This window comes from Platichthys flesus, chromosome 17 (assembly GCF_949316205.1).
Source record: "Platichthys flesus chromosome 17, fPlaFle2.1, whole genome shotgun sequence".
NCBI classification, from domain to species: Eukaryota; Metazoa; Chordata; class Actinopteri; order Pleuronectiformes; family Pleuronectidae; genus Platichthys; species Platichthys flesus.
Genome location: NC_084961.1, coordinates 3,886,030 through 3,898,758, shown reverse-complemented (window position 1 = coordinate 3,898,758; position 12,729 = coordinate 3,886,030). Strand labels below are relative to the sequence as shown.

Below are 12,729 nucleotides of genomic sequence, written 5' to 3'. Positions count from 1 at the left end.
GATAAATAAAACATGAGACAATGTATAAATCATGAAGTAACAACATGTGAAACATTTCTCACCTAAGATACAGAAATTAGATTAAGAAATGGACAAAAATCGGATTCAAATTACTAAGCAGGTTGTAAAGACAACACAATCACATCCTTCTTTCAGTAAAAAAGTGATTTTTTATATATTAATCTAACCTTAAAATGACCAATTACTCCAGGACAAATTTAATTTGACCCCAAATGTAAATGTGGTATCAGGTCTTGTGGGGGTTATATTTAAATGAAGAGGTCACACGGACATAGAGTCGTCTTTAGGATGCCGGTGTCCTCACCATGTGTCACCTGCTCTTCTGAAGTCATGTCTACATGTAACAAGAACACTGGAGCCTGTGTGGACACATTAGAGAACAGCTTGTTCCCATCGGACTGAAGACACAAACATCATGATGTCACTGAGGTCTTCAAATTATGTAAACACCAGAACATCATGTGGCCACTGGGGTCATGATATCACACAGATGAGTGTGTGTCACTTACTGACCCACCTGTAATGGACTGTTTGAGGGTTTAGACTTGGTTTTAGAATTAGGGTTAGGTTAAGGGTTAGGTTGAGGGTTAGGTTAAAGGTTAAGGGTTAGGTTAAGGGTTAGGTATTTAGTTTTGATGGTTACGGTTAGGGTAAGGGACTAGGGAATATATATGTGTACATGTGTGTGGGTGTTTAATTATGTTTGTACTGTACATTTGTTTATTTATGTGTGTAGACTTGTTGCCCTACCTTCATCCCAGTAAAAGAACAAAGTCCATCCCAGTAACAACACCCACATCCTCCCATTGTTTCTGTTCATCCTGTTTCCTCCTGGTTCCAGCCCAGTTCAGGAAGTCTTCATCACACGGTCAGCTCGGTCTCGTCGCTCCAGTGCTGGTGAGAGGAGGAGGAGGGGGAGGAAGAGGAGGAGAGAGAGGAAGATCAACACCACGCAGGAGGAGGCTCGGAGGAGGAGGAGGGGAAACACTGGGAGGGATCAGCGTCTCCATCGAGCAGCAAAGCGACCAGAAACGGTGAGAACCAAACCACAACCTCATGCAAATATATCCCCACATGTGTGTGCGTGTGTGTGTGTGTGTGTGTGTGTCTTATGCAACCGGAGAGCAGGAGATGATCGAGTGTGAGTGTGAGTCAGTTTGTGCTGAGGAGGAAAGAGAGGACGCAGCACCGACATGGGGTGAGCGTTGCGTAACGCAGCGTTGTTATCCAGCTTGGTTTCCATCTGTCTGTGGTTCCTCCTCATCCAAGAGGAGGACGCGGAGCTTCTCTCTTCTCTGCCGGCCTGTGGTCTGTGTGTGTGTGTCTGTGGACTCGGACGTGAGGCGTCGGTTGTGTTGACTTTCCTCGCGGGGCTGTGAACATGCACACTTCCAGCTGCGCCATTGGCCGCTTCTTCACCGTTTTCCGTCGCCGCCCGCGCGCAAACGTGCGTCTTTTTGCGCAGATCAGACACGTCCGCCCATCACGAGGACTGTCTCGGTATTATTTTTTATTTTTCACTCATCGCGTTATTGACATTTATCATATTTTTCTATTATTTCTGCCTTGTTATAAACGACATAGACAAACATGCGCATTATGGCTCATTAAAATTGATGCTGTTGCTTTAATACTGATAGAAATATATCGATATCTGCATTGATCCAGTTTTTCTCATCCCATCTCTTCGTCACATGAACATCAGTCTGCTGCTGCTGCTGCGTGCGCGCTCCCGCGACAGGGCCGCACGGTCGCTGTCCTTCAGCACCACGTGGACGCGCGGGCGCAGGAGAGGATGAGGAGGATGAAGGATGGAGGATGAAGGGGGGGGGGGGCAGTGATTGACAGCAGCCTGCAGTCAGGATTAGAGAGATTTCCATTCTGAGGAGACATGTAAATATTTGATGCTGATAGAATTGGAGTGCACAGAGCAGCCTGTAGTTACAGACACACACAAGGAGTTGGGTTCGACCTGTGTGTCTGTGTGTGTGTGTGTGTTTGTGTGTTTGTGTAGTTTTATTGTCGCTACGTCCTTCTTATATTCCTTTCTTTTAGATTCACCTCTGCAACATTCTCTCCAGCTTCTTAAACCCTTTCCTTCAAAGTCTATTTCTGTCCTGTTCCCTGTAATACAGCTGAAACATCTCGCTTGTCTTTACCGGGAAAATCTGGGAACTTCTTTGGAGGTGGCGTGCATCCCAGCCTGGAGAGATCAGAGCGAACAGGCCGTGATTTGTCTCGCAGTCGAGCAGCTGATAAGGACGTTCTATGTGAAGGGTGGGGGGGGGGGTTGTTGTTTTGTCCTCGGTGTCACACTTTCCCTGGTGAATCTTCAAGGTCTCAACGCCCAAGTTCGATTTTTATATTTAACGCCTGACTTAGCAATCTGGAAGAGGTTGTCGTCTGTTGGTTTTGTTCTTTCTTCCTCCTCTTGTTGTTTGGACGGGTGTTTGCTTGTGTCCCTTCATGACTGGATTGTTATTTCCTTCAAATTCAGGAATTATCATTTCAGAAGATGGCAAACTTCTCAAAAGTGAAATAGTTCTGACTCAAACTAAAAGGTCTCAAAGTGCTTTGATCAAAAATCTCAATGTCAACTTTTCCGTACTTGACAGTTTTCAACACCATGGATTCATTTCCATTGGAACCAGTTTCACGTTGTGTTGATATGAACTGAAGCTCTTGGTCGTCTGGAAGAGAAAGACCAATAAAGTTTAACTGAAGGTGATTTGTGGCGTAACGTGGTCTCCTTGTCGTTTCAGTGAGGCTCAGTCGAGGTCAGTGATGCTCCACCATCAGGACCAGCCTCTGAACTCAGGCTACGGGGGTCAGCGAGGCCCCAACCACAAGTCCTCCTCCTCGCTTCGGAACAGGAAGGGCGACAAGGACGGCAACTTCAACTTCCTGCCCGGGAAGGATGACGAGGGCCACACGGGCAACAGAGGAGGGGACGAGAACCGGAACCAGGTGCGTCCCCGCAGCTTGGGCCCGCTGGGTCGCGACCCTCCGAGCTCCTCGCCCTCGTATCAACACAACGCACAGCGAGCCCGCATGCCCTGCTGGAGCCCGCTGGAGCCCCTGCCCGAGATCGAGCCCGGGGAGGACGGGTATGGACGAGTTCCCCCGGATGGAGCGGAGGAAAGGAGGATGGAGGAAGAGGAGGGAGGGATGATGATGAGACACAATGAGATGAAGCAGCAGATGAAGCAGCTGCAGAGGAGGAAAGGCAGCTCGGGAGTCGAGGGGAGAGACGAGGAGCATGGATTACTGGAGCTGGAGAACGGTGACGAGTGGGGCGACAGCGACTCCGGGTCCGAGTTCAGCAACCGGTCCGGCGGCAGCATGTCCCCCATCAACCTGGAGAGCAGGGGCCAGGGGGTGCTGATGGGAGGCTGGGACCGCGTGGGAGTCGGGGAACCAAAGTCCAACCACAGGGACGGTGACCGGCCCTCGAACAGCCACAGAGAACCAGCTGCACGACACCACAGCCAGAAGTCGCAGACAGGAAGCCGGCTGGCAAACCTTCGGCAGCAAGGACGAGAGGAGCAGGAGGACGAAGGCCGGTCTTCAGACTCAGACGGCGGGCTGATGGACGCCGTGTGGACGCTGCGGGACCGCGAGCGCTTCAAGGCCCAGGAGATGGAGAAGCACCAGGTGCAGCTGACCATGTACCGCCGCCTGGCGCTGATCCGCTGGGTGCGCACGCTGCAGGGCCACGTGGAGGAGCAGCAGAACCGCCTGCAGTCCAGCTTCGACGTCATCCTCACCCAGAGGAAGGAGCTGCTGCGCATGGGCGCCGCCGTCACGGTGGCCAGCGCCACTCCCACCGCGGCTGTGGGACAGTCATGAGGAGGGAGGGAGTGACAGGAAGTGGTTGAAAAATAACATTAGTCCTGCTCGATTCACTTTTTTCCTGAAGGCATTTCTACGGTGGCCTAGAGGGCTCAGAGCGCTGCAAATCAGGACAACACAAATATAAAAAAAGATTGCAAATTGAGAAAACAACATTGCAACTCTGCAAAAAGACACAACACGTGCAAATAGAGAAAGACGCTGCAAATTAAGACAACAGAAATGTTTCCAGGGGACCTAAAAGAGTGCTGCACCTGCTGTAGTTCACTGTGAAGCTATTGAAGTCTGCTGACGGAACTTCACAACGCAGGTGCATCACGTTTTTGGGTCCCCTGGAAACATTTCCGGTGTCGTTTTTTTTTTACCATCGGCACGTGATGTGACTTTTTGCACCTTATGTGTCGTCAAATTGATAAATTGATTTATTACTTAATTGATTAATTTGCTTGTATTTTTTCAGTTTGCACGTGTTTTCAGTGCGTTCTCTGTCAGCCACCGTTCATATCCCCTAAAAAAAAACAATCTCCCATCATCCTGTTTTTCATTTTAGTGACTCCTGCTCATGTTGCTGATTGCATTGACGCAAAAAAGTTGTGTTTTTGTAGATTTTCTTCACCGGAGCAATAAAATCTCACTCATCTTCATTCAAGAAGACTTAAATGTCCCGTCCGATGTATTCTTTTTAGAGCAATGGAGAAAAGAAAGATTAAAACGTTTATATCCCCAAAAAAATATCTATGTGCAAATGTTGTCGTCGCTTGTATTGACTTGTGTGTAGAGAACTCTGCCTGTACCAAAAAAAGATTTGAGAATATAACAGATTTAAGTGTAAGAGATGATTTATAGATGCTGTACATAGTTATAATAGAATCACAAATAAAATAAAACGACCTTATACCTCAATGTTGTGTTTGTTTTGTCTGTACACGCTTCAGATGAGTTCTAATGAAATTAAAGTTTATTTTTATCTAATTTCTAACACATTAACATGAGGGGGAGGGGGGGGGGGGGTATTCCGCTTTAAGAGCCCAGAGCTTTCAATTCATCCCAGATCAGTGTGTTGATTTCAAGGAGCAGGTTTTTATCAAAGCTCCCTCAGTGCACACAGAACTGAAGCAGTTCACTTTTTATCTTCTGTACTCGCTGCTCTCGAGGCCTCGGGGACAAATGACCTTTCAGAGCACAATCGCTTCTTTGTCAGCTGAACAAAGTTGGTTTGTATCGGGCGCATCACAAGGGGTCCGGGTGTGTGTGTGTGTGTGTGTGTGTTATACGGGGGGGGGCGTCAATCTTTACGGGGCACGGCTGCAGCCTTGGGCGCTGCGACATCATCTCACCTCCTTGCATGCATGTGTGTGTGTGTCTGTGTGCGCGGGGAGAGATACCACTGCCACCCTGTAATCTCCAACCCTGAGCTGAGTCGCGGGGGCCCCTCACCCGAGCAGGAGGCCCCCCGGGGAGGCTGCGAGTCTGCGCCCCGGGGCCCTGCAGGTCCAATCCGGCCGCTGCGCACCAGACGCGGGTCCGGTAGCGCGCGGGGAGACGGAGAGCCAAACCCCGGGGCGAGTTTTGGGATAATCCCCGGCTATATGCCTCCAAACCATAACTCCCAGTTTATTTCCAAAGCTTATCGCCTCTGTTGGACGCAGACATGGCTGAGAAAGTCTGAGGCCATTTACATATTGATCCGTTGTTCTCTGGCTGAAGGTGGATGTGTTCGGAGGCGCCGCAGCTCAGCGGATAACACGTTAACACCGGGAGAGACACTGGAGGGGACGGAGCGAGCAGCAAACCTCTAAAAAGAAAACACGTCTTTGATTGTGTAAACGAGCAAGACATGATTTCAGGGTGGTTGTTTAGAAACGCATCGGGGAAAAAGCGCATGAAACATGAAGAGAAACGAGTCCAACAAGAAGCAGGAGCTGCTCCTGAGCAGATCTGCCTCAGGGACTCTGTCAGCACATTTACATGTGACTGTGTTTCTAGGTTCCAGCAGGAAAATATAGAAAAATATCCTCTGGTGTTAGAAACAAAACCATTTCATCCGGTAACTGGGAGCAACAAACACAAAACTCGAGTTCCACCCTCTGATAAGACACATTTCTTAATGGTTTGGTAATAATTATTGATTGCACAGTTAATTAGATCGATTTCAAGGTTGACAGCTTTTGGAAAAATAATATATTTATTGAGTGGTGAGACCAAATCTGGGCCGGAGCAGTTTTGCTCTGTGAGGCCGGAGCTTCTCCAGAAGGTCAGAGGTCAAACTCCTGATCAACCAAAGGGCTGAAAGGTCACAGAAAATAAAGTGTCCTCTCTGCAGGAGCTGTGGAGAGGTGTGTGTGTGTGTGTGTGTGTGCGTGTGTTCGTTGTGTGTGTGTGTGTCAATGCACAACTTCCTGGGGACCAGGGGAGGTGAACCCAGCTGCTCCTGGTGGTGGCACCCCCCCACGGCGACACGGAGCACCAGGAGGAGGATCTGCATCTCTCTGAGTTGGGATACACTTCACCTCCTTCACCCACCGACAGACAAACAACTGACAGAGGGTTTGTTAATGCTCGTGCTCCACAGAGAAACGACCGTCATGCTTCTTCTGTCTGTGGTTCACGTTGTGTTCAGGGTTCCTGTCACGGAGGAAGTCAGATGACATTCTGAGCTATTTCTAGTGATGGTAAAAACACATTTGTACAAACAGTGTTAACTTGCACAGCGTTTTAACCAGAAACAGACATTTGACATTTATTTATAGAAAACATTTACCTGCCATTATAGAGGTGGTTATGTTCATAATGATGAATAGATGATTTTATTGGCTATTTGATCATTAAAAAGATAATAGTTAAGTGCAGCAGTCAAATATCAAGGTTAAAATCAGATTTAAGCAAAAGTCAATGTTCTTTTAACATCAAATACATGAAACCATTCATTCATTCATGGTTTCTTTTTCTCTTATCACTTCACTTCCCCTCTTCAGACATCCAATAGTTGCTGTCCAGAAATATTTAATGTTTGCTCCTGAGAACATTAAAGTAGTTAATAAAAAAAAACAATGTTTGCAGTTCAGGGACCCACACACAAATACACACACAGACACAAACACACACGCACCTCTGACCTGGAGCACACGTCAGTGAATAGTGTCCACGAGGGGGCGACACTCCATCACAGACCAGCTCGGAGCAGACCTTCACCTGTGCTTGCCTCCGTGCTCTGACGCCAGGGGGCAGCAGTGTGCACTGCTGGTGGATCAGTGTGTGTGTAACAGTGGTGCTCTTAACTGGGGGCCACCTGGGATCCATGAAAGGGCCCCTACTGGGAGGAGAAGCCTGTTTGTCACTGTTGAATAATGACAAGCAGAGCAACACGGGGTCAGGACCACGTGATGATGAGCAGGAGGAAAGTCAACAAAATCAAATGTCTGTTTATTCTGTACAAATAACTGTTTAAAATCATTCAAATAAAACTTGGGTTAAAGCTCTCTATGAAACTGAGTGCACACACATGCAGTGACACTGTGAGTGAAGGGGTCAGAGGTCAAAAGGGTTGAGGAACACTGGCGTAACGTTGCTTGATGGTTGTTTATTGATTCATAGTTTTATGGGTTTTCTCCATCTGGAAATAACCGATTATTGCAAAATGAAAGAAAGACACATGAGTGACAATTCATTTTTTTTCTCGTCGTGTTAAAATGACAAGGAAAGAAAGAAAGAAATACTTAAACAATTTGATAACAACTATTGTCGTCCTCGTGTTCACAGATCTTTTGCCATTTAAATGTAATTTTATTGTTTTGTACAACTGTCGGAAAAATAATTGCGCCAGATCTAAAAACAGAGCCTGAGGTCTTTTTGTGTCGAACAATGGTTCAAACAAACATGTTTTATTTAAAGTAAATAACCCGATGGCGTCACACCAGGATGATAGAAACAATATCCTTGGGATCACATTCAGAAACATTTTGATTTAAGATAGAAACACTGACAACCAATCAAAACAGACAAATTCAATGGAAATTCAATTTTAAAAGCATTTTACCGGATTCTTATTTCATATGGTAACTTTAAGGCCAATTATTTTGACAGTCAACAATCATTTTTGACCCATTTGTGTCACTAAACCAGCATAAAACAAAAAATCCCACTATGACTGGGTCAATTCAACCCTTTCATACAAGCTCTGAGACATATTGACTCAATCTGGGTCAATTTGGACACAGAGGATTTCATTGGCAGCTTCTAAAAGGGTTTAATGTTGTTTTATTATCGTCCAAAAGTTCCAATAACATTTTTTATCAGCGCACATTGATCCAGAAATAAGCAAAAGAAATTCGATTAATTTATATAATGCCGTGAAAACCTCCAATGTACATTCAGGACGATGTCGAGCTGCTGTCAGATTAAGATCACACAGTCTCTCAGATTAAGATTCCTCGGGACAGAATCGGGGGGGTCTGTGTTTTCTCTGACGTCCGGATGCCCTTGACATGAAAAGTTTGGGAATCCCTGCTGCAGCCGCGGCTTCGACTGTTGTGTGGAGCTTCTCTCTTTCTTTTTTTCTCTAACAGAGAAATACATATATACCCTATCATCCACTCTCTCTCCCCTTCTTCCCTCTGCCTGATGTAGTGTGACAGTGTGTTCGCCCGCAGCACTCTGCTGGCGTGGAAACAATCAGCTTTGACAGAAAGGGGGTGGTGGTGGTGGTGGGGATGGAGGGATGGAGGGAGGGAGGAAGAGGAGTAGGGAGGCAGGGGAGGGAGGGATGAAGGGAATTAGGAGAGGAGGGGTGAGGAGGGGTGAGGGTGGCTGCTGCCCGAGGCCCGAGTATGATGAACTGGATAGAAAGACCTGTCGTCAGAGGAGAAACAACACATAGACACAGATAGATAGATAGATGGATAGATATATAGATAGATAGATAGATGGATAGATAGATATATAGAGAGATAGAGAGATGGATAGATAGATAGATACAGAGAGCGAGAGAGAGAGAGAGAGAGATGGATAGATAGTTAGATAGATAGATAGAGAGAGTGAGAGAGAGATTTACAGTTTTTCCTCTTTTCACTTGGACATTTAAAAGTTCTTTAGTCCAGAAAAGATGTTTTTTATTATTGAAGTTTTTTTAATGGCCTCCTTCTCTATTTCCCGTCTATTCTACAGTCACGTCCCTTCCTGTTGGTTCCATATTCATTTATACTGATCTAGTAGATAATCTGATGTTCAGAGATTTGATCTGAACTAAACTGTTAATTCTGATTTGTTATATTTCTGCAGTGCACATGTTATCAACTTTACAATTAATTGAAAAGCTCATCCACAACATGTCTAGAGATTCAGTTCTGTGTCCTTTGTGCTCAAAAGTGTCTCAACGTGACCTAATGGGAAAAACATGGTCCACGTGGAAACTGACTCAGGTCAAAACCCTCCTTTAAAAAAGAGTCTGAACTTTATGAAGTGAAACATGTGATAACGTGTTGTCACAACCTGTTGACTGACACAGAGACGCACAACAACAGGCCGCCATGACCCGAGTGTCACTCGCCCACTTGACTCTCCGGACTGAATCAGTTAAAGCAATCAGCTCCATTATGAGGACCCCCACTCAAGATGCTTGTCAATTCCAGGACGTGAAGTGTGTGTGTGATGAGGAGGAGGAGGAGGAGGAGGAGGAGGAGGAGGAGGAGGGTTCTGTGTGGACGCTTCAGCTGCCTCGTCTGCTTTAACCAGCTAATAAATATGAAAACAGCAGGTTAAAACTTTTTTATTCGTCCCGTGCCTGAAAGGATTATACCCTTCAATAGAGTCCCGTGGTAAATCCCCCAAACCTCATAATGCCCAATGGTGGCCCATAAAACTGAGCCGGACAAAAGGCAGAGAAAGGAGGCTCTTTCACGCATAAGGGGTTTTCTCAAGAGCACATTGAGAGGAGGCCCGGCTGCGATCCGCCCATAGATTATCTGGCTGTCGGTGAAAGCGCGGCAGGTGCGTGTGCCGGGCTCAGTGGGGGTCACGGTTGGGGTGGGGGGGGGGGGGGGCCCCGGTCACCGTAGTAGACGGAGAATGCCGCACACAGCAGCTGCTGACAGGAATGTTTGCAGATTGTCACTCCCATTTAACTTGCTCTTTTTCTTTTCTCCTCTCCCCCCCCCCATCCTTTAGGACCCCAGAGATGGAGCATGGTCTCCCAGGTTCCCCCCCACCCTCTCCCAGAGATGGGGCTAAACGGTGACACCCTGTCCACAAAGGCGACAAGCGGTGAGGGTCGTGGCCTGCCTCAGCGCCGTGTAATTGTGGATTAAACTGATAAGCGTCATAGAATCCCTCATTTTTTGTGGTGAGGGAGCATAAAGTGAATGCCAAGTAACTCGGGTTAACGCAGTGTTTAACGCCACCTCCCCAGTGGCGTCCTTTCAGACGCGTCCTAGACGTCAACATATGGCGAAGACGTGTGGATTATGCATTTAAACGCCGATAAATTGATCAAAACAGCAAATTTTGTGAATTCTCCGACTTATCAGGGGGCTCTAATGGAAGAATCGCCTCTTATCTGTATTTTCATGCATTCACAATAAAGTCTTATTACCGGAGTGAGTCTATCAGAGAAGATCCCCCCCCCCCCCCCCCCCCCCTCCTCCTCTGTGTCTTTGCCTGGAAATGGCCTCTTTGCACCACACAAGGTACGGTCTCTAATCTCCACCATCCCAACTGTGTCCCCATTCCAAACTGTGGCCCGAGGCTCCGTGTGGGTTCTCAACATAATCCCCCCTCAAAACTCCACGGTCCCCGCTATTCCACTGGGGTTTGGGCAAAAAGTGCGACACGTCAAAGCAGCACCACGCTCAATGCCTCCTGTTTTTTTTTTTTTTACGCACCATCTTCCAGCAAAAAGGGGATTAATGTCCCGACTATTATGAATAATGAGAATGAATAACAAACAGCCGTCTGTTTATCCGGCGCGATTAAATAAAGGAAAGAGTGTCCTTGTGCTTTTTTCTTTTTTGTTGTTGTTGTATTGAACTGTCTTCGGGGGGGGGGGGGGGTTGGAGGTGAAACACAATCAACAGAATGGGCTGAAATCGGCGAGTTAAGTTTTACCGTCTGGTGCTTTAAGCCGAAGAAGCTGGAAGTCGACCCATCTCTTCATCGCTGTCGAAGAAGACGTTAATTATATCAGTGAAGAGACGGTTTAGAGACAGTCAGCATGGGGGGGAGGGGGGGGGGGACACTGAGGTCCTGTCCTCTCTTTATTCTTTTTAGTTGGTTTGTTTTTTATCTGTTTGTTTGATTGTTCGCAGGATTTCTCAAAAACTACTGGACAGATTATTTAAATAAATCAGTGCCAATTTGGAAAAGGTCGATTGAATTTGAAGGAACTGTTGGGCCTTGGCGGAGGTTTGAACTTTACTGAGCACCATGTTTGTTTATTTGTTTAGCAGGATTACGCAAAAACCAGTTTCCATCAAACTCGGTGGGGGGGATGTTTCCTGGGCCTGGAGAGAACCTGGTATCTTTTGGTGCAGATCTATATTAAATTATACATTTTTTATTTTCTACAACATTGCAGCATATAGGATGCTTTGTTTATGTTTTAGTGAATAACACACAGATCTAGATTTGGAGAGTGTGTTCAATTTGATCCATAGATTTCTTAAAATTATTTCTGTTCTCATTCTATAGTTGACATGTTTTCTGTTGCTAAATTAAACCGTGTTAAGTTTATTTCTCCTGGGCATAAACACAATATAATATATCAATTTTGTATTTTATGACAAATAAATCATTTAAGAATTAAACAATCATGTGTGGAATTGTTTGGCCAGTGAGGATGAATGTGATTCTCATGAGAACGATTCCTTACATTTCTGTATTTTGTTTTTATTGTGAATTTAGGTTTTAGAATCTCGACGGCGTGGGGTGGTTATATTCCACTATATACATTTTGGGGTATTTCTTTACATTAATTAAATTATATTTGTGCTCCATAGTACAGGGGTGTTTTTTATGTCCAAGAGTAAAAAAATATGAATTATTATCTCAGAAGTTTAGTTTTAATATTCTAATTTATCTGGATTAAACTGAACAAATCAAGTCTATGAGTTATTTATCGCCATTTCAAGAATTCCTGATTACTGTGTTTTACTTGTTACACAATGGTTTCATAATTCCATTCTTGTTATGCAGCTTATTGATGAATAAATGCAGTTTAAACTATAAGTGATATCTGTAAGTTGCTTTCAAATATTAATTAAGTTCAGAACTGTGTGAAATTCAAAACTCATTGGCCAAAGACTACAACTCAACTGGGACACGAACATTCACGATACTCTTGATGCTCATATAGAAGCACAGCAATGTGAATATACACAATATACATTATTAAAAAGGAGGTTCAGGTCAAAGTTACTATTTTGTTTGCTCACTTTATTTTGTGTTAAACTGATTGAAAGAAACTTCACTTTGAAATAAAACAAAACATTTTGGGTTTGTGGTAAAACAGTTTTGTGTATTGACACTTTTGTCCTTCGTATTTCTAAAATCAGAATAAGACTGAATAAGACACTTTTCATTGGACACTGTAAATGACTGTGTGCGTGTCACCCTGTCATTTAAAAAACAATTTGCAGTATAATTCAACACATACTTAATTATAACTCTGGTAATTGGCAGCTGTCAAAACAGAGAAGGCAAGGACAAAATGAAAGTGGCATTAAAGACACTCTCGGTCCTAAGCGTCTCTTCGAAGTGTCTCCTCCATCTTCTCGTCTTCTCGCTCAGTATGTTCCAACACGCTCTGGCTCCTAAACTCTGTATCTGCAGCTGCCAAATGGACAATGAAGCTCGGAACGGGAATAT

At 45.4% G+C, this 12,729-nt stretch overlaps 1 protein-coding gene across 1 annotated transcript; it reads left to right on the top strand.

Moving 5' to 3' along the window:
- The first annotated feature begins 1,102 nt into the window (after positions 1–1,102).
- Positions 1,103–4,767, top strand: LOC133972906 (uncharacterized). Its single transcript, XM_062410520.1, has 2 exons — positions 1,103–1,219; positions 2,784–4,767. Exons 1-2 carry the CDS (start codon positions 1,215–1,217, stop codon positions 3,868–3,870), a joined length of 1,092 nt encoding a protein of 363 aa, XP_062266504.1. The 5' UTR covers positions 1,103–1,214; the 3' UTR covers positions 3,871–4,767.
- The last annotated feature ends 7,962 nt before the right edge of the window (positions 4,768–12,729 follow it).